Source organism: Carassius auratus, unplaced genomic scaffold (genome assembly GCF_003368295.1).
Source record: "Carassius auratus strain Wakin unplaced genomic scaffold, ASM336829v1 scaf_tig00023356, whole genome shotgun sequence".
Classification (NCBI taxonomy): Eukaryota; Metazoa; Chordata; class Actinopteri; order Cypriniformes; family Cyprinidae; genus Carassius; species Carassius auratus.
In genome coordinates this window covers 1-22,694 of record NW_020525261.1, presented here as the reverse complement: position 1 = coordinate 22,694, position 22,694 = coordinate 1, and the positions used below count along the sequence as shown (strand labels likewise).

At 38.8% G+C, this 22,694-nt stretch overlaps 2 protein-coding genes and 1 pseudogene across 6 annotated transcripts in view; all 3 read right to left on the bottom strand.

The window, feature by feature from the left end:
* The window catches only part of LOC113077856 (uncharacterized), a 33,819-nt gene extending 24,424 nt beyond the window's left edge, over nt 1-9,395 (bottom strand). Inside the window, exons 1-4 of one of the 4 annotated variants that reach the window (XM_026250126.1) lie at nt 9,360-9,395; nt 1,698-1,750; nt 851-871; nt 455-727 (exon numbers count right to left, since the gene is read on the bottom strand). In XM_026250126.1, the coding sequence (XP_026105911.1) occupies nt 455-727; nt 851-871; nt 1,698-1,743 (340 nt within the window). In that variant the 5' untranslated portion in view covers nt 1,744-1,750; nt 9,360-9,395. Of the gene's footprint in view, nt 1-454; nt 728-850; nt 872-1,697; nt 2,350-9,247 lie in introns of those variants that run through there. The other 3 variants (XM_026250124.1, XM_026250125.1, XM_026250123.1) reach the window with 3 other exon arrangements.
* Nucleotides 9,396-9,481: 86 nt separating this feature from the next.
* On the bottom strand, nt 9,482-18,170 carry LOC113077854 (mediator of DNA damage checkpoint protein 1-like; annotated as a pseudogene).
* Nucleotides 18,171-19,677: 1,507 nt separating this feature from the next.
* LOC113077855 (tubulin beta chain-like) lies at nt 19,678-22,239 on the bottom strand. 2 transcript variants are annotated; one of them, XM_026250120.1, is made up of 3 exons: nt 22,101-22,239; nt 21,175-21,285; nt 19,678-20,834 (listed from the first exon to the last, which is right to left on the bottom strand). In XM_026250120.1, the coding sequence occupies exons 1-3, from the start codon at nt 22,237-22,239 to the stop codon at nt 19,777-19,779; spliced, it is 1,308 nt and encodes a 435-aa protein (XP_026105905.1). In that variant the 3' UTR covers nt 19,678-19,776. The 2 variants fall into 2 exon arrangements, with proteins under 2 accessions (XP_026105905.1, XP_026105907.1); XM_026250122.1 differs by having other exon boundaries at nt 21,175-21,282.
* Between the last annotated feature and the right edge of the window lie 455 nt (nt 22,240-22,694).

Sequence of the window (22,694 nt, the reverse complement as noted above, 5' to 3'; positions counted from 1 at the left end):
ATCAATTTTATCTGTTTAATTTGAATGTTTATTAGAAGAAAATACATGTTGCATGACTCCAAACCCCATAGAAAGTAAACAGAAAATACAACAGCTATAAATACTGTACATTATCATGTCAGTTTCACCTTCCTAAGTACTTCCTTTCCTTGTCAAATTGTTGAAAGAAAAAAGGCCACATTAAATAATACCATTAATAAAAGGTGCCAGCCACTACAGATGATAATAGGAGAAATAGATAGCTGGGTAAAGAAGAGAAAGAAGGATCTTTAGGTAGAGAAGAATGGAAGGCAACCAGTGTGGCTTGACAGAGCTACAATTACTGCAGCAGGCCATTAAACCTCCCTTACTGTTCACAACATGACTTCCTATGATAATGAAAGTCACTCAGAGCTATTCTAGTGTGTATGTGTGGATATCCAATTTAGTGTACAAATGCTTAATTATGCAGTACCTCTAACATAGAGTGTGATGCGTGTAACATTCTCTGGATTTTGGGGAGATGTGATGGTATAGACTCCTTCATCATTTTCTCCAACATTCTCCAAGATCAGGTGCCTCGAAGCAGAGTTGAGTTTGGCACGAAGCTCCACCACTTTCCCAGAACTCATCAGAGTCTTCTCAGGACTTTGGACAACCGAAGACCTGAACGTCACATCAGCTCCATCTGCCGGCACGAGGATGTGGAAGTCTTCCCCAAAAAACAGAGTCTGAGACTTTTCTTGGGCTACAAGAAACACAAAGATGAATAGGCTATAGGGGCTAGATTTTACTTGTTTACATTGTTGCAGCTGTTTATTTTTTTATTAATAAACAAACAAATATTTATAGGGAATTGTGTTTGTTTTACCTTTGAGAGTTGCAGAGAATGCTAAAAAGTCAAAAAGAAAAGCACCAATGTTTATATTAACAAACACATTCATTAGCACCATAATGTGACATCGACTAGTCAAATCATCCAGGAAGTGACAATGTACTCAACTTTTATGCAAATGTTTAATATTCATTATTATTACATTTATATACATTTTTTTTTGGATTGGACAATTAGTTATCATACAAAGGAATTTATGAATCAATTAGTGAAAATTGTCCACTGTTCATAACACACCATTTCATAATGTCTGACATGTTTAATTTATGATAATTCATAGGGAAAGACATTTTAAAAGTTTATTAGAATATTTCAAAGATTTAAAGAACATATTTAGAGAACAAATGTCATTTGGCATGAGTTAAAGTGCACATATTCTGAACTTTTCAAAGCAAATTAAGTAATTTACTGTTTTTATGTATTTGGAAATATTACTACAAGTTTCAACTCTAATTTTTTGATTGATATTCCAATATACAAATTATAAAAAAAATACCCACTTTGTTTCAGAAAATGCAGTATGGCTAATATACACCCATTAGAGATGGCGCTTTTAATAACCCTAGTCTTTTTGAGTCAAATATTCATTATACAACTAGCAGTCCCTGTAAGCGGGTACATTCAATACTGCCTTGCCATTTGTGAGAACATTACAACACTTAGAGATGATGCATAGTGCATCAGGGCTGTAATTAAAGATCTACAATAGTTATTAGCATGTCACTGACATTAACATTTCAGCACAAAAAACAACACTTGTGTCGTGTTAATAATAATACAGACAGATCAACCATTGAACGGATTAGCAAGAATTCTTTCTTACCTGAGTAAAACAGCACAGTTAAGACGAGCAGTCTTAGATTCTGCATATCGGCTCTGAATACATTTACACATGGAGAGAAGATTTCAGTGATAAGCACTAACATTGTAAGTTTCATTGGTGTGTTGCTGAAGTTTTCTCACATTCCAGCTAGGAATAAAAATAATGAAAACAATTGATAAAAAATGAGAGGTATATTGGCAAATGGACACAGATCTATTGAGTCCCTGGATGTGGAGCTGTGACTGTCAAATAATCTACTTTATGTCAATGTTAGACAGACGTCTACAACTATTTTCCAGCTTTTATGTGTGATGTGTCAGCTCTGGGCTCTGTGATGTGTCAGCCATGGGCTCTGTTGTCAAATGAGCTTCTTTAAAGAGCTACTCGAATGTGTCAGTAATTGCGGGTTTATTGGTTTGTCTTATGCATAGCTTATATTCAACATTGATCTAGTATCTCAGAGGGGTTTGTAATAAATAACAAGCAGCAATCTGCTTTCGGTTATTTTATTGTTGAGATTCCCAGTTAAGAGATCTCAGAAATAAATTTCATTATAAATAATTAAACTTTTAGGTACAGTGCTGTCTGTATAAATCATTGGTCTCAAACTCAATTCCTGGAGGGCCACAGCTCTGCACAGTTTTGCTCCAACCCTAATCAAACACATCTGATTCAGCTAATCAAGGTCTTCAGGATTACTAGAAACTTCCAAGCAGGTGTGATTTGGAGCTGGTTGGAGCTAAACTCTGCAGAGCTGTGGCCCTCCAGCAGTGGTGGACGAAGTACACAAATCAAGTAGGCTACTTGAGTAAAAGTACAGATACATATGATAAAATATGTCTCCAGTAAGAGTAAAAGTACTCCATTTTCAAGTGAAAGTACAAAAGTACTCAATTTTTATGTACTTAAGTAAAAAAGTACTGAAAGATAGATGTTTGCAATTTTATATAGGCTACTTAATTTAATTTTATATTAGCACATATCTTTTATAATCCTTTTGCTCAAAATACCTGGGATTTTTTCCAAAATAACCACTATATGGAGTCAAGATATATTTGTGTTGTTGATGGACTATGTTGATCATCTGATTTTCACTAGTAAGAAGTATTTTAAAGTTTGTTGTTTTACAGAACATCACAGTTATATATGACATGAAAATAAGGCCTGAAGTTAGGAATAACATTTTAAGGAAAATATCATTATATTTTCATAATGATTTTTTCCGTCTCTCAAACCTTGTCTGTGGTTTAAAAACACCCCTGGCCAAATGGGGTGCATCTCTTCCTACTTTGATAATTACTGTAGTAACTATGTTCTGAACATCACATCCTTTCTTTTCTCCCCAGATGTAATCTCTCTCTCTCTCTCTCTCTCTCTCTCTCTCTCTATATATATATATATATGTGGTTGAAAAAATACCTCAACTTAGCACCAGCAAGCTTGTTAGCTAGCGAGTTAGCATTAGCTAACAATATTTACTTATTTTCAGTATGGTTATGAATAAACATTCATGTCTGTCTGCTCGTCTAGTTAATCCAAACAATATACATATATATGACGTTACTGTTGATAAACAATATAAAAACAGACGTCCCATAGGACATGGATGGTAGCATTTTAATAAAACTGTTAACATTATGGCAGCAGGGAATTTGAACGTGCATGATTTATTGTATTTAATCTGTGCTATTTTAATGTTTAATCCAATTAGTCCAAAATTTCGACAGGGGAGCAAGGAACTCGACCGGAACTTGAAGTCGGGTGGGGGCTGCCATCTTTTAGCAGAACTTCACTTGCGTTAGCATTCCCATTGACTCCCATTCAATTTGTCGTCACTTTGACAGCGAATAACTTTACATCTGAGGCGTTTAAAGACTCCGTTTGTCCATTATTTATTTCTAAAGATACACGACAATGTATAAAGGGCTCCATTACCTTCTACGTTACATTACGGACTCCGGAGTAAAGCTACTCCGTTACTGTCCACCACTGCCCTCCAGGAATTACAGTATTGTTCAAAATAATAGCAGTACAATGTGACTAACCAGAATAATCAAGGTTTTTAGTATATTTTTTATTGCTACGTGGCAAACAAGTTACCAGTAGGTTCAGTAGATTCTCAGAAAACAAATGAGACCCAGCATTCATGATATGCACGCTCTTAAGGCTGTGCAATTGGGCAATTAGTTGAATTAGTTGAAAGGGGTGTGTTCAAAAAAATAGCAGTGTGGCATTCAATCACTGAGGTCATCAATTTTGTGAAGAAACAGGTGTGAATCAGGTGGCCCCTATTTAAGGATGAAGCCAACACTTGTTGAACATGCATTTGAAAGCTGAGGAAAATGGGTCGTTCAAGACATTGTTCAGAAGAACAGCGTACTTTGATTAAAAAGTTGATTAGAGAGGGGAAAACCTATAAAGAAGTGCAAAAAATGATAGGCTGTTCAGCTAAAATGATCTCCAATGCCTTAAAATGGAGAGCAAAACCAGAGAGACGTGGAAGAAAACGGAAGACAACCATCAAAATGGATAGAAGAATAACCAGAATGGCAAAGGCTCAGCCAATGATCACCTCCAGGATGATCAAAGACAGTCTGGAGTTACCTGTAAGTACTGTGACAGTTAGAAGACGTCTGTGTGAAGCTAATCTATTTTCAAGAATCCCCCGCAAAGTCCCTCTGTTAAAAAAAAGGCATGTGCAGAAGAGGTTACAATTTGCCAAAGAACACATCAACTGGCCTAAAGAGAAATGGAGGAACATTTTGTGGACTGATGAGAGTAAAATTGTTCTTTTTGGGTCCAAGGGCCACAGGCAGTTTGTGAGACGACCCCCAAACTCTGAATTCAAGTCACAGTACACAGTGAAGACAGTGAAGCATGGAGGTGCAAGCATCATGATATGGGCATGTTTCTCCTACTATGGTGTTGGGCCTATTTATCGCATACCAGGGATCATGGATCAGTTTGCATATGTTAAAATACTTGAAGAGGTCATGTTGCCCTATGCTGAAGAGGACATGCCCTTGAAATGGTTGTTTCAACAAGACAATGACCCAAAACACACTAGTAAACGGGCAAAGTCTTGGTTCCAAACCAACAAAATTAATGTTATGGAGTGGCCAGCCCAATCTCCAGACCTTAATCCAATTGAGAACTTGTGGGGTGATATCAAAAATGCTGTTTCTGAAGCAAAACCAAGAAATGTGAATGAATTGTGGAATGTTGTTAAAGAATCATGGAGTGGAATAACAGCTGAGAGGTGCCACAAGTTGGTTGACTCCATGCCACACAGATGTCAAGCAGTTTTAAAAAACTGTGGTCATACAACTAAATATTATTTTAGTGATTCACAGGATTGCTAAATCCCAGAAAAAAAAAATGTTTGTACAAAATAGTTTTGAGTTTGTACAGTCAAAGGTAGACACTGCTATTTTTTTGAACACACCCCTTTCAACTAATTGCCCAATTGCACAGCCTTAAGAGCGTGCATATCATGAATGCTGGGTCTTGTTTGTTTTCTGGCAATCTACTGAACCTACTGGTAACTTGTTTGCCACGTAGCAATAAAAAATATACTAAAAACCTTGATTATTCTGGTTAGTCACATTGTACTGCTATTATTTTGAACAATACTGTAAGTTTGAGGCCACTGGTATAAATGGAATGGGAAGCATATTACATCGTGGATCAATATCTTAATTATCAGAAGAATATTTAATGACTGAAGATTATTAAAAATGTGAGAGAAAATGAAATCTGACTGAATCTATCCATTAACACGGTTTGTTCTTCAAAAACTCTCTCTGATGTTTAAAACTGGATGACATTTCAATTATGCAGAACTTTCCTTTTTTAGAGCAGATTTCATATGGGCCTTCTCATAACAATTCATAACAAAAAAGAAAAAAAGGAATATATATATATATATATATATATATATATATATATATATATATATATATATATGTATGTATGTCAGGTATTTTAGAATGAACAGATTCCTATTCTAAATACTACTAATAATGCTTATTATACATTTGAGTAAAACATAAAATATATTCACTACAGACATGTCAAAGATTTTATTGATTCCCATTACTTTTACTGACATGGAGATGAGAAATACCCAGCTATTTCAAGATTTTCTGTGACAATATAAAAAATGTTTTTTGAAGCACAAATATAATAAATGCTAAACGTACACTTATCATAATACATAAATCATAATTATTTTACATCTTATTATAGATAGGATAATATAGGTATGATATATGGTAATCTGTATTGTGGAAATATCAGGATAAACACATTAATTCAAAGTCTGAAAGAAGCCGGCACTTGCAATGAGAATCCTAAGAAAACCTTTGCCAGGCCACACATATTAGACAGCAAGAAAAGCATCCAGAACAGCAGACGTGCATTTAGGTCATTCAGTGATTTCATAACAGATTTCTTCCAGGACAATTAGCTATTGCATATGAGCATTTTATTGCCAAAAAATAAATAAATAAACAAACACAGCAAATGAACGTATACAGTATAGTGCCTATATCTCTCTAGACAATAAGACACATGTGCTGATGTGTAAATGCGTCAGTATTAGTTTCATATGGCCAAAGTGCCATCTGGTCCATGCTTTCACTCCTCTTTCCCTTAGAATGACACCTCCTACAGCAACCACAGTTCCTCTCCTATAAGACACAGCATACATTAAACATGGGCAACATACTGTAGTCTATAACATGCTCTTCTCCTAAATGCAATACAAATGATGAATAGGAGCTCCACACAACCTGCTGCAAATATATGAACTGCAATATTACAAATTGGTAAATGATGCTATAAGCAGGCTGTGTAAACCAGGGAAATAAAATAAGATGAATAGGAGCTCTGGGAAATCAACCACAATATTTGCAAAGGTGCTGTAGCAAACTCATATGTGGCAATTGATGTTAGAAGTAGGTCTTCTCCAAAGAGAAATTACTTCCAGATCATGCAGATTTATTTCTATCTCCTGGATCATAATCTATTTAAAAGCCTTGAATTAGATCAATTCAAGGCGACAGGCTACTGTAGTTAAAAGGGTCTGATGTATGAAAGGCGATGAGATCATGGCTATGCCTCACAACCTGGTGAGCTGACTACCTAGGCACCTTATCTGGGCTTCATTGCGGTTGAGAAAATGGCGTAGATAAGCATCTGGATGGGATTTGAGACACAGTCCGTATGTGTTATGAGCGGCCGGGGCGGCGGCAGCTTTGACTTACGCGCGCTCACATCTCCCCTCGATTTCTGACGCAAAGCTTCTGTTATGATCTGTTCTCCTCCCAATCATAAAACTATTTGCCAGTCAAACAAATTTTCTCTCGGTCACAAGCTGAGAAAGATCGCCTACAGATGTATGGGTTATTATGGTGCACGGACGACAAATTCATACGCCAATTGAGCCGCAGCACCGGCAAAATTAGCTATAAATTCCCTGAGAATAATAATAAAAATATAAATTATTAATGTTATTATTACATTTATAGCTTATAGCTATAAACATTGATTATATTTGCTCTTCACGCCTTAATTTTCTTGTCATTTAATCTCGGTAACATTTCTTATGCAGAAAAGAGCGCAAATCTATTCTTCATCCAGCCTAAATGCTCGTCTACATCACTAAATAAGCATATTACACCTTATTTTAGTCGCGTTCAAACAGCAACTTTATCCAATCGGAAAAGTACCAGACGAAGCAGAAACTGCAGAATTTAACCCTTCAATTCCTGCGAGCCAAAGCCATAGTTGCCCATTTATCAGTGGCGTAGCCAGGGGAGGGGCCATGGGGGCACTGGCCCCTCCTGAAAACTGATTGGCCCCCCAGTGTGCCCCCACCCTTCTACTTGTCTGTCACTCACAAATTCAAATTATAATCTTTCAGTTTAGTAAATAACTCATGATTGCGTCGCGATGCTTCTCAACGAGGACCAAGAATAGCGAGCTGCTCTTTTCCAACGAAAAAAAAAGCACCTATTTTAAATAGCTTATGTTTTTCAATTAGCGAGTTGTTGCAGTGCAAGAAGTGTTTGGTACTAACGTTAACGTCTTTCGGTGTTAGACAGACCAGGTTCGATGACGATGTTATCTCCTAGAGCAGACCAAGATGCTAATCATTATATTTACTATGCTCCTCTGATGCTGAATGTAAAAGGGGTTTACTGCGTTACGATTTACTTTTTTTTTCGGCCGAACGCTCCGATATAGGCAACAACGCAATTTAAAGCAATGGTTTTTAAAAAAAAAACTATAATAGCAATTCTAATAAAGTCATTATTGAATCATGCAGTCGATTAGCGACTTTTTTCATTCAAGTGAGGTGACAAAACAAATCGTGTAATTTTTATCTAACGCTCCACACTTGAGACTTTTTTTCTATATGGGTCTATAATGGGTGAGACACATGCAAAAACATCGTTTTTTTTACTGGTCAATTTTGAGATTTGGGGCTGTTTGTCTTCAGTAAAATGTCTTCTTTCAGACTTGTGGTGAAAAAAAGTCCAAAATACACATATAGGTCTTTATTTTTCTACACCTTTAGTCTATTTGCGTCTGTAGATTCCTAATAAATTCAGTTGCCGTTCTAAATCACCATGGTGCTCCGCGATTGCTGCCTGCACCATGGAAAGCTCTCTCTCTAGCTCTCTCTCCCTCCCTTCACAGAAGTTATTGACAAAACGTCATTTGATGACACCCAGAAACATTCTCAAAAAAATCATACATAATTATTTAATGCATGATTAAATAGCAAAATAAATAACTAATACTAAAATAACACTGGACTAATTAAGCTATTCTAAACTGTTTTATAGGATCCACATATTTTACATGTTAAATTAAAGCTACCTTTTTGAACAAGTAGCTTTCCAACAAAGTATGGATATATGATATTTTTAAATCAATATGCTCAAGATTAATTAGCCTTGACATAAGTTGATTTTGTTTATTCATCAATGCAAATTTACTGCAACTGCTGCTATGCAAATTGAATGGGATGTGGATAATAAACAAAAACATATAATGAAATTATATTAAATTTATATTAGTTATATTAATTAATTAATTGTGTATTTATTTCTATGAATTATTAATGTTATTCTGCATTTATATAAATAAGGCTATTATATATATATTATATAAGGCTATTATAAATAAATTATATTATTATTATTTGTGAGTTGTACACTATTCCTACATTGGATTATTTTATTTATTACAGTTTTTCTTTCACTTTTGTAAAGTGAAAAGTTAATACAAATTGTATTTGATTTTTTTTTTAATTTAGAGCAGTGAATACCTGCTATTAAAATATAATAGGGTATCACTGTTTATTACTGATTTTAAAGGTTACTGAACTCTTGAAATGATTTGGATATACAGTTCAAACAACACAAGATTGGCCCCTCTGTATTAATTGTGGCCCCTCTTGTGCCCCCCAGTTGAAAAAATCCTAGAATCGCCCCTGCCATTTATAATATCTCTGCCGCAAAATTGACATTCAACCTTACCGTGTTCTCCGCTCACCTGCAAAATCCTCCTCAGCTGATTATCTATAATAGACTGAAATGTACGTTTTTCGTTCCTTTCTACCTCAAAAATCACTTAAGGACTAAGATGCACCTTAGGAATCCGTCCGGTATCTTGCAGCGTCTCAAGTGCGGTCGGTAAAGCCCGGCGCCTCAAGCCCTTATGGGCGTGTCAGTGGATCCGAACTCACTCAGCCAACCTTTGCAGAACCGACGTGAAGGTCTTTAAGGTGTTCTTCAGATCGATTCAGCACTGAGACCAACGTCCTGAATACAAACGTGCACTAGACTTTTTTGTCGTTTTTATATGCATTTTTGTTTTCTATTTATGCCGTTTTTTGAACATCAAAGGGCAAAAACACAAAATATTGCTTAATTTTAGGCTCTGATAGAGTTTATTGAAGTAATGCGTAAAAAATGAGAGGAGCTCATTCTCCTTTCACTAACACTCATCATTCATTGACATCCACCTCACACTCTCTCCAGCCCTCATATTCACAGGAATCAGTGGATGTGTGGTTACAAGTGCAGCAGCATCTCATCTAACTCTTTACTGTTTTCATAAAACTGAAATAAGCGTCACATATTCATCTTAAGCAATCTGATCTTAAACATACATGTATTAGATTCTGTCATAGACTGGCGGAAATGTATTACACATAAGTCCTTTCCTATGTCATTGTCATTACTTCCTAGGTCCCCTGGCAGCAGTCTTGGGGGCTGTAGGCTGATTGGAGGTGTTGAGAGAGGAAGTGAGAGAATAGGCCTGCAGGTCAACTCTCTGCTGCAGAATGCCAGTCAATAGGAACTCTGTGCTGACCACGGGCAATGACATACTCACTGCCTTATCACAAAGCACCCTGTCCTGCTCACATGAGACCACCACAGTGTGCTCCTTAATAGACAGAGGGAGAAATCACAATAAAATATGAGAATATGTAATATGTGCATTAAAATAGGAGAATATATGCATTGGTTCTGGGTACCTTGTGAGCAGACGGCATTTTGGGGAGGAAGCGTGCTCCACAGCAGGTGATAATTTCTTTCATTTGAGATGGTTCTGGCATTACAGAAGGGGTTACGTGAATCTCATAACCCTACAAAAGCAAAATTAGGGGAGAAAATGCATGATGTGGATAGTACATTTGGGCTTGATGCAATAATGAACTTGTGAGGGACTAATACCTTTAAAAGAGGTTGAGTTTGAGCAGTGTGCATTGACTTCAGTAGGCAGAAACTAAACTTTTTCTCCTGCTCGACATCTTTCAATATATATTCATCAGTAGAAAGGAAATGGCCAGCTTTTCCACACTGAGAGAGAAATGTTGCAATGAGAGGATGTTTTCATGCTTAATTTATTTAAAAATAAATCTCTATTTTGCACTATTTCCACAGATAGAAACCCTTAAACAGTTTCTCCAACATATACATATATAAACAAATTAGCAATATTGCTAGAAACCATTCCCAGAGCTATAATATTTATATTATAATAAAATTCATTTCACTTAAAAAAAATTAGTTTAATAAAGAACACACTTGACATTCATTATTGGACAAACAAGTATATTATAGGAATAAAGTCAGATATGGATTCTGGAATTTAGGTTTGGCTTGAACCAGGAACATTCCTATGCACTCCCTCACCTTTTTTAGCCAATCAGGAGTCACAATTGGCACCCCTCTGGCAACAGCACACAAAAACTTAACAGTACGCCTCGCTTTATCAGTCACCAGGTGAGTCATGTCGTTCACTCCACTAGCCAGACTTCCACCTAATCGGGAGACGACTCTTTCTCCGTCCTGATCTGTCACCCCAGTGAATAACACCTAAAATAGAAGATGACAGATCGGTGTTATCCACACAGTGATATAACCTGTGAGTAAATGTCTGTATTTGAGGGTGTGTGTGACCTTGTGTGCCCGAATAGATACAGAGCGCCTTGAAGTCTTGGGTGTGGGTGAAGGAGCCTCTTCTGGGGATACGCTATTGTTTGCTGCTCTCTTACGACCTCTGCTGTTGGTTTGGGACACAGCAGTGCTGTCTTCCACCACCTGAACATCTTGTTCATGCTCATTGTCCATTCCAACATTTACATTCTGCGCACCAGAATGCCTTCCTCCTCTTCCCCTGCCTTTTCCAGAAGTTTTAGGTTGGGGAACAACTTCTGGTTCCGGTAGTTTCGTACTCTTCCTGCCTCTGCCTCTTCCTCTGGTCCCTTGATTCGAAGGTCCGATACTATGAGCAGATCTTTCAGAACTTCTAGAACTGGAGCGGGAACGGGAACGGGTTGTTAAACTGGAGTTCTGCTCTGTGTCTTCAACTGCACTAGCTGGTCCTCTCCTGCCAGACTGTCTAACACTAACGGGTTGCTCATCAGTTGTCTGCTTCCCTCGGCCTCGCCCCCTGCCCCGCCCTCGTCCCCTCTGACTGGACGCCTCCCATTGTGAGGATGCAGACTGATCAGAGTTCATAGAAGAGCTTGAGCAGCGGCGTGTTTGTCTGGCCGGAGGAACTAGAGGAGCTTCTGGTTCTGCCGCATCCAGTCGATCATTCTTCTGTTCTTTCTGATGGTATCTATCCTTTGTCTTTTTTTGTTCTCTTGCTCTCATCTGAAGTCCCTCATTTTCACGTCTTTCTCTTTCTGCCTCTAATCTTTCCCTCTCTATTTGTTCCTTCTCCTTTTGAATTCTTTCCTCTTCTTCTTTTCGTCTTTGCTCTTCTAGTTCTCTCTTCTCCCTCCCCAACCTCTCTTTATCTTCTTTTTCTAAAATATATTTTTCCCTCTGAATTCTCTCAATTTCTTTTTTCACTTTTTCCTCTTCTTCCCTTTTCAGTGTTTCTTTTTCCTCTAATTCCTTCTGCTCTCGTTCTAGTTTTTGTCTCATTTCAGTTTCAGCCCGCTCCCTTTGTTCACATTCTTCTCGTTTCTTTCTCTCACACTCCAGTCTTTCATTTTCTTCCCTTTCTGTCTTTTGTCGTTCTTGGAGCTCTTTATCCATCTTCTCTCTCACTTCTTGGGCATCCCTCTCCACCAATCTTTCCTCTTCTTCCTTTTCATTACACTTCAGTTTTATGCCTGTCCGTCTGGTTCCTCTCCTTGTGTTTTTGTCCACTTCACTTTCTTCCTCATCCTCAGACAATGCTTTCCCCCTCTTTCTTTTTCCTTCCAGCCCTTTTATAGTTTTACCTTGGGCTTTACTAGATGCAGTTGTCTCACTCTCCACCTCCACCTCTGTCTTGTCTTTCCTCTGTCTTCTGCTACTTCTGCCAATAAGTTTTTCTTGTGTGTGATCGTTCTGCACCTCTGCCTTGTCTTTCCTCTGTCTTCTGCCACTAGGTTCTTCTTGAGCATTCTCCTCAACCATGGGCTGTGTTCCAACAACACTGAGATCAGAGTTAGGTTCAGCAGACTGTGCAGGTTCATCTTCATCTTTTTGTCTTCCTCTGCGGGGTCTTTTGGATCTGATACCACTCAGATCTTCATCCCTTTCAGTTCTGTCCTCATGAACAGGCTGAGTTTCTGTGTTAATGGAAAGGGAGCTAACAGCAGCTTCAGCAGGTTGTGGAATGCTGTCCTTTTTTATCGGCCTTCCTCTGCAGGATCTCCTGGATTTCACTCCGCTGTTCAGAGTTTCATCCTTTTCAATTACTTCTTCAGGAAGTGGTTGGGTTTCTGTGATATTCTGATGAATAGCACCCTCAGCAGTTTGTGTTACCTTTTTGTCTTTCTTTGGTCTTCCCCTGCGTGAACTTATGCTTGTCATCTTCTTGCTGAGGTCTTTTTCCTGTCCATCATCTTCCTCATGCATAGGCTGTATTTCAGATATACTGACATGGGAGCTCGAGGGTATTGGGAGTTCTGTGGATCGGTCTTCATCTATCTGCCTGGTGCCAAGTGCATGATTCCGATCTTCACTAGCTGCCTCTTCTTCACACATAGGTTGTGTTTCAGCAACAGTGACACATGCTTTGAAGTCAGTTTCAGAAAGTTCTGGTGATTTCAATTCATGTGGTTGTTGTCTTTTACTCAGTGAACGGAGCTCACTTTTCAGATCCTCAATTAGTTTTTCCTCATACATTGGTTGCGTTTCTGTTATAGTGTGATCGGGAACATCCTCAGCAGGTTGTGAGACTTCCTTCTTTTTCTTTGGTCTACACCTGCGTGATCTTCTGCTAGACGTCTTGCTGCTGAGCTCTTTCTCTTGCCCCTCATCATCTTCACCAACAGACTGTGTTTCAGGGATGTCACGACTGGAGGCAGAGGCTTTTTCAATATGAGGTATGGACTCACCTTCGCTTTGTCTTCTGTTGACCTCATTGTTCTGATCATCCTCTGGTGCTTCATCTACCTCAAACATTGGCTGTGTTTCAGCGATTTCCATACGAGTACTGCTCACCATATTGTCCTGATCTGGTGCTTCTCCATCATCACACATTGGTTGCGTTTCAGCAATAGTGAGACGGGAGCTGAAGTTGGTTTCAGCAAGATATGCAGAATCATATTTCTCAGAATGCTGTCTTGTACTCGGTTTCTGAAAGCCATCCCCATTCAGATCTGCATTTGTTGCCTCTTCTTCCTCACACATGGGCTGAGTTTCAGCAATTATAAGAGAAGAGCTGGTGTTTTTACCTTTGTGTGCCGTTCCTCCACCACGGGTTCTCTTACCTTGCTTCATGATCTCCTCACTCTCCTGCGTTTCATCGATGGTGTCGGTCATGAGCTGGGTGGGCTCACTCTGATAAACCTCTCTGTCTTCTGCCTCCCAGATAAGTTGTGTTTGGGCTGTGAAGAGAGAAAATTGCTGCGTCTGCTCCTCTCTTTTTGGGGTGCTGGCTATGATCAAAGTGTCAGATGTGGAAAGGTGAGAGTCATTTTCGGTGTCTATATCTTCCTCCTCCTCGTCATCAGGCTTTGCTACATGTATGAGTTGAGTTTCAGCAGTTGAGAGGTTGGAGTATGGTTGGGTATGGTCGAGAGGCTCCTGCTCTTCCTCCATGTCTGTCTCTGTTCCATATGCTTGTGTAGCCTCAAGATCAAGCTGTTTTGGCTTGAGCCTAGCACTGGCTCCAGCAGTTCCTAAATGTGACATACACCACAATACCTACAATTTTAGTTTAAAGGAGTTTTATGGGTTCAGTATACATGAAACTCAGCGCACAGCATTTGTGGCATAATATTGATTGCCAGAAAATGAATATGAATCTACAGTGAAACAGCTACTATGTAAGTCAACAAGGCAACTATATGGAGGATGTAAAAGCAGATATTTGAAGTCTATAATTGCAAGATCATTTTTATAATTGTTTTAAGTCTTAGGAACAAATATGTAAAATTGGACATATGAAGTACTACTGGACAAAAAAAAAAAAAAAATTTTCATACTTAAATCAACATATGTTGTTTACACTGTAACCTTTTTTTTTTTTTTTTTTTTTCTACGTATTATGCCCCTCTAACATCCTCTGGCAACCAGGCCTGAAAACCCCTGTCATAGGGAAAATAAAAAGTTTTAGGAATTTAATGTACTGTATTGACTACATGAATGAATTTTATAATTAAAAAATAATGAGATTCAGAAGAAAGTGAGTGGGATGGTTACCATATGCTTGTGTGGGAAGCAAGTCCCAGTCTTCGTCTAAATGGCCAAAAGCTTGGGTCGGTTCCTCAAGATTAGTCTTTGCATGAGAATAATGGTCTTGTATTGTATGGGTTCTCTTTTCTGATTGCTCTACAGAAAATTTCGGACTCCATGCAGGCTTCACAGCTTTGTCTGGTAAAGGTTTAAAAGGATCCTCATCATCAGTTTCACTGTTAGACAGAAGGTCTTTTGCCTTCACCTTTTCTTTGTCCTCATTCTCTTCATCTACATCTGTGTCACGGTCCATGTGCAACTCTGTCGCTGGAGTTGATGTAGGTCTGACATCACTTCCCTCTCCAACAGGATGTAAAACCTCTGTTGCAATGGAAACCTTCATGGGATTATCGTCTTCAACATCAGTGTCACTGTCCAAGTGGAAGTCTGTATATTGTGGTGCTGATGGAGGACTTTCAGTAACTGCTTCCTTTTTGGAGACGTTTTCCGTTACATAAGCCTTATTCTCCTCAACATCAGTATTGCTGTCCATATGAAGATCTGACTTTACATTTGGAGCTTCTTCAGTGTTAACCTGTGGTTCAATCTTGCTTTTCTTTTCCTCATCTTCCTCAACATCAGTATCACTGTCCATATGAAGCCCAACTGAAGATACAGATTTCTCTAGAGTTACTGCTTCTTGAGCCTCTGGTTCAGTCTTACTTCCCTCAAGTTCCTCTTCCTCAACATCAATATCACTGTCCATATGAAATTCAGCTGAAGATACTGGTTCCACCTTAGGAGCTAAGTCAGGGTGAGCCTCTGGTTCAGGCTTGATTTTCTCCATGTCGTTTTCTTCCAAATTAACGTCACAGTCCAGATTTAGGACAAGAGGGCCAGGCTTAAATGAATTTGAACTGGGCTCATCTGGGTTTTGCAGTCTGAACCGGTCTATGGAGGCTGAAGATGGAGTGATAGAACTTTCATCCTCACTGATAAGAAAAAAAAAAATGGTGAAGCTGATTTATTGGGAGACAATATATTGAGATCCATAAATGTATTGCACAGTTTATAGCATTAAGGTGGGATCACACATGGGCAAAAAGGTGTACAGTTAATAGTTTTAACAATATATGAAACACAGTTTACACAGAAGTCACCTTTAAACCACACAGCTTTCTGTGGGTCTATATGGTGAATTCCTGTGACCGACTTAACAAAATGCAAAATCTGTGTGAAAACTTTCACCCCAACACAAAATTTCCAATTGCATGCATTTCTACTGAAATGACTGGATTTTGCCAGTGTAATTTCACTGAACAATAGTAAATGTGACTGCACCTTTAGCCATGCAACAGCAAGCATGCCTTGAACTTTCATACTAACATTAAGCCATTTATGCTTTATCACATTGAGCGTTTCCTTTAATAATGGCTATACATTTTAAATAGGCCTAGGGGACTAGGAGTGATCCGCATAAAAATATTACAAAACTGATTGTCTATTAATTTGGCAATCAGTATCACATTTTATGGGCATTTTTTTATTATTGACCTTTATAATATAGACAAAAACAACTGACAAACAAACATCTTCTTTTGTGTTTCACAGAAAAAATTAAGTCATAGAAGTTTGAGGGTGAGTAAACAATGACAGAATTTCACATTTGGTGTTCTATCCCTTGACATATATTCAAACAAAATCTAATTTCAATGGAGTTATATCAGTTGTATTATGTAGTAAATCTTCAACATTATATAACACATACAATTTTGACTAGCTCATGGAAAATTAGAAGGGAACATTAAAAAAACATTCATGAAGCATTTAACTTACCTCTCTGGAATGACTTTTTTGCAGGGGTCAGAAATGATGAATTAGTGGAACTACACAGATGAGAAGACGACGCCGAGTCTGAAACTATAGTAATAAAGAAAAAAGAAAGCAAGCATGAAAATATTGTTATTAAAACCTATTCAGTAATATTCTTTGTCAATTTACCTACCAAAATCTTTCCTCTCATCCGTGGCATTCTCTCCATCTGATTCAGATTCAGGCACCAGGGTGATCTCAGGATGTTTGTGAGCTGGCTGTGGTGAACTCGTTTTGGGTTGTTCATCCTCAGGGCTCCATAAAGGCACAGGAGGCAGAACGCTCCTCTCTTTCACATTTAACCTTTTCCGCACGCCTTTACTCAACTCTGACTCCGAGTCACTGCTTGATAGTGCCGAACTTGAATTTTTCTCCTTTTTGGACACTCCTCCATTTTCTGGAGTTATGCATGTATCTTTCTTTGAGATGTTTAAGCCAATGTACTGACATGGCACATCAGCGAACACCACACTTTCTCCATCGGTCAAAGCATATCGTACCTGAGGCGTTAGTTTGAATCTGCCTTTTCTGGTTCCATTCAAACTGCCCATGTCCCATAAAAGTGCTTCTATGTCATCACCGTTACCAAAACGGTCTTTCCTAGAGCAGAACACTGAGATGGAGAGGACAGCATGCCGACTGGATACAGATTGGGCCGGAAGCAGAACAGAACAGAGAGCAGGATTACGACCGATGACATTCTCTCCGATGTAGAGAGGGAATTCTGTAGAGAGAAAAAGAGAAAAAATGTCATGATTTCAATAACACACAAGTAATATTAGTTTTAAATATTAGTTCATATACAAGGAACACTCACCTGCCTCTGGTATGTGGTTGTTTTTGAACACCTTTAATGTTGCTAGCTGTTCTCTTTCTGGTCCTTCCTTCTCCTCCTCTTCCTGTTCTTCTTCTTCTTCAGAGAAGGGATCGTCAATCTGCTGAGTGGCATCCATCCTCCTCTCTAGCTGAAGAATCAAAAGTGTTGTTACAACACAAATAAGGTTATCGTGAATACAAGATAAATAAGATAAGTTTTTAGCTCTATGCACATAAGAAACATATTATACAATAGTATCATCAACATTCTCTGATGAATGGTGATGCATGTGTGACAAAGTTTACTTTAACACATTTTGTCTGATATAAGGGCATTGCTAAGACTTTCTAATCATCTCGTAATCGAATCATTGCCACACTGACAGCTTAATCAGAAATAATGCTTCCCACCAAAATGCAAAGGAAATTTTTTTTACGTTTGTACTGATATATCGTACGCAATCTACTTCATTTTATTAAGGAAATACAAGATGTGCGCCTACCTTATCGTGCAGAAAACGTGGAAACCATTTCTTAAACACTAAAACCCGCCCTTAAAACCAACACTACTGGTTCGCTGGTCAAGCTGTCAATCAGAAACTGAATCTGCACTGATTGGCTGATAATGCGTCCACTGCGGATTGATTGGTCATCTGAGAAACAGCAGGCGTAGGCACAGACATCAAATATGATGGGCGTAGGGCTTTGCCCCAAATTTTCCGCTCTTTCTGCAGAGGAGGCGTGTTTGAAAGTGTTTTTTAACCTTTAGGAATTGATCCTTCGCTAAGCCACGCCCGAAAACCCCCACAAGCTAATCGTGTGGCTAAGCAACCGTAACTAGGTGCAGGAGGTCTGGCAAACTTTCGAGCGAGGGGAAACATGCCGAAGCGTTGTGCAAATCTGATACCTGGTACCCTAAGTGTGTGGATGGGGTCCCGAAACCTAAAACCCAAGGGGAGAAATGCCGGGCGTGGATCAAGCAGCGTGGGAAGACCTATTCTCAACTAATGCCGACAGGATTAATAAAACGTTTTATTTGTATGTCACAAAGCGTCTGCCCAAATCCCATAACTATAACCATAAACCTATCTTCACTTACCTGCTTCCTGATGTGTGAGAAGTAGACAGTAACATAATATAAACAGTTAACGTTAATGGTGATTATAATACAATTAAATCTTTGTTTTCCATTACACCCCCCCCCCCCCCATGTATATTGTACTTCCACTTTATGACTATATTATATTCTTTACCATATTATGCGTTAAATGCTTTTCATTAAGGCATAGTTTTGAAAGTGGCAAACCTAAAGTGGACTTTTTTGTGGGTATGACCCTGAGCTTCTTTAGTTATGTATATGCTGTAATGAAGCAACAAAACACTCAAAATGAAACATTGTTTTCATTTTTTATTTTGGTTTTCTTCCCAGAGGCTCAGTTTTTTTTTCCATAGGACAATCAAGGAACATAAAAACATTTAAAGTATGTATGTGTAAGAGTATGCAGTAACACTTAAAAGTACGGGGCTGAGAACATATACACATATATGAGAGTCCATGAATTAAAACTTTGCGCACCAACAATCCATTCAAATCCATTCAACTTTCATCTTTCCATCTGCAAAATCTAAAATACTTTCCCATTTTGTCCATGTCGTTAATCATACTTCATCCTCCTGTAGACGTTGGTTGGCGCCCCAAGCGAGGTTAAGATTCAGTTACCCTTGTTATTCTGAATCTTGTCTTTCTTACAGTACTTTTCTTTTCCTTCATCTTTCACACAACAACTTTTCTAAACCTTCTATAAATACTGCAATTAGACCTGCTGAGGTCACATTGTGAAGTGCCATTATCTCACAGAGTTCCTCGTTCTAGTGCAATAATAACAAAAGGCAAACATTAAAACTATAATAATCATTTTGTTTGAGTTTTTTGTGGGACATTTTCCATTTGTAACTTTTATTCCATTGGATATTTGCTCTTTATTCTTCCCTGTTCTCTACAGAGAGGAACTGACCATCAGAACGGTAAGAAATACACAAAAAGTGATTGATTATAATCGTAACGCTGTATCCACCCATTCCGTGTTTTAAGAACATTCTTTCTGCCTTCCTCTGGTTATTTTGGCCCCGTTTGTCATAGTTGCTAATTTCTATTTTGTTTGAGACACTAAAATTGTTCCATATACGTTTTGCTACATGTTACTCAAACTTGGACACACTACCACCTCCCCAAACACCTTTCCTCCTTAAGCATCATCCTCAGCCTCTTCGTCAAACTCGCCCTCCTCCTCGGCGGTGGCGTCCTGGTACTGTTGGTACTCAGACACCAGATCATTCATGTTGCTCTCTGCCTCGGTAAACTCCATCTCGTCCATCCCTTCTCCTGTGTACCAGTGGAGGAAAGCCTTGCGCCTAAACATGGCTGTGAACTGCTCGGAGATACGCTTGAACAGTTCTTGGATAGCAGTGCTGTTGCCGATGAAGGTTACTGCCATTTTGAGACCTCTAGGCGGAATGTCACAGACGGCAGTTTTGACGTTGTTAGGGATCCACTCCACGAAGTAGCTGCTATTCTTGTTCTGGACGTTCAGCATCTGCTCGTCGACTTCCTTCATAGACATGCGGCCACGGAACACGGCGGCGACGGTCAGGTAGCGTCCGTGTCTTGGATCGCAAGCCGCCATCATGTTCTTGGCGTCGAACACTTGCTGTGTGAGCTCAGGCACGGTGAGGGCGCGGTATTGCTGGCTGCCTCGGCTGGTTAGAGGGGCGAAACCGGGCATGAAAAAGTGCAGGCGGGGGAAGGGCACCATGTTAACCGCTAATTTGCGGAGGTCAGCATTTAGCTGGCCGGGGAAGCGCAGGCAGGTGGTGACGCCACTCATGGTGGCCGAGACCAGATGGTTGAGGTCGCCGTATGTGGGAGTGGTGAGCTTGAGGGTGCGGAAGCAGATATCGTATAAGGCTTCATTGTCTATGCAGTAGGTTTCGTCTGTGTTCTCCACCAGCTGATGGACAGACAGTGTAGCATTGTAAGGCTCCACTACGGTGTCAGAGACTTTTGGGGAAGGCACCACGCTGAAGGTGTTCATGATGCGGTCTGGGTACTCTTCACGGATTTTGCTGATCAGCAGGGTACCCATTCCAGACCCGGTACCACCGCCCAGGGAGTGAGTGAGCTGGAAGCCCTGCAGGCAGTCGCAGCTCTCAGACTCCTTACGGACCACATCCAGAACAGAATCTACAAGCTCCGCCCCTTCTGTGTAGTGGCCCTTGGCCCAGTTGTTACCAGCGCCGCTCTGTCCTGTAAGGTCACAAGGAGGAAGCACACACTTCAGACTGTGCAAGATGAGGCATTTATAGCTATAATGTGATACGTTTAACATATTTTGTGTATTTTTTACATATTCCTTTTTTGCAAGTCAGAAGAATCAGAATCAGAAAGAGCTTTATTGCCAAGTATGCTTACGCATACAAGGAATTTGTTTTAGTGACATAAGCTTCCAGTACACAGAGGCAACAACACACAGACAAAAAAAAAAATTTTTTACAAATTGGCAAATAAATAAGTGTATAAACAATTGTGCTATAAATGATAATGGAATAGGATTGAGTGAGATGCAGGAATGTTCTAGGTCACTCACCAAATACAAAGTTGTCAGGTCTGAAGATCTGTCCGAAGGGTCCTGAACGCACAGAGTCCATGGTGCCAGGCTCCAGATCAACTAGAATAGCTCTTGGCACATATTTACCTCCTCCACGAGAGAGAGAGACAGGGACAAGGGAAAGAAGCAGACCAACTCAGTACATGTAAGAAATTAAATATATAAAGAAGGTATTTTAATACCTGCATGCAGGTTTAAGGCTTTGAAAAAAAAAAGTACAGTAATATGGGTAAGATGTCCTCTGCATGTTTCACTTTTCTCTTGACCTCTAGTCACCAAGTCTCATCTCAACACATTTTTTTAATAGTTATGCTTTAGTGTTGACTTAATAACAGCCATACAGTATTTAGATATGTAGAGCCAAATCTATTGTTTTTTTTTTTATTATTGAACTAAAACATCCTCAGTGGAATGTTGCTGCTGGTGTTCCAAAATATCCACAGAGTTAATATTTAATAATTTAATTAATTATTAAATATAACTATATTCTGTTCTATAACTAAATAGTCAACATGCATACATTTTCATGGAACATTCAATGTCTATTATGTATTATTGACATAATATATTAATGACAACTTTTTCAAAACCATTACTTTAAAAGGATAACATATTTTACAAAAATAAAGAGATGTCGTGGGGGAGGGGGAAGCAGTGTTTCTGAATAAAGATTACAGTGCAATTTTATTTTTATGATGTTCATATATAAATAATTTATGATAAACATTGCAGCATCCCATTAAATAATACAAACTTTTGATTTCTTGTTGACTTTAATAATAGTTGATGTATCATCATCCTGTATGTGCTAAAAGCATCTCTAGTGTTCCAATTTAGCAGTATATGCTCACTGTTCTTAAAGGGACATCTTTCCAATCTTTTCTTATATGTGTGTCTCAAAGTACCTGTAGCTTCATTATAGTAGACGCTGATTCTGTCCAGCTGCAGGTCACTATCTCCATGGTAGGTTCCTGTTGGGTCGATCCCATGTTCATCACTGATCACCTCCCAGAACTGCAAACAACACATTGTAATGTAAAGCATCTCCTCCTTGCAATTTAATGTAATTCAGTAATCATTCCAGCAATTCATTTATGCAAAGCTAAATTCATTCTGTCCTGTAAATCAGATTTGTACTACTTACTCAAAATAGTTTGAGAAAAGGTGTATTTCAATTAAATTTAACCGAGGCTTTATGAATGTTTAAATCATTAATTCTATGTTACTGTCCAAGTGACCTTAATCTGAAAGAGAAGTGGAGAGAGAGAGGGGTCAGGATGGACTTAACAAGGCTGCGAGTGAATGGAGGAAGAAAAGCTTGTTCTTCGGATATATTGAAATAATTGTTTTGAAAGAATGAGGCCAATAAACTGGAAGGCGCTGACTGACAAAGCCCTAATGTGACCCTGTTCTGACACTCTCGCTTATCAAACCTGTTACATTTCTGCTCTGTCATCACATCAATATCATCCTAATATACCATGCAGACACATATGAAA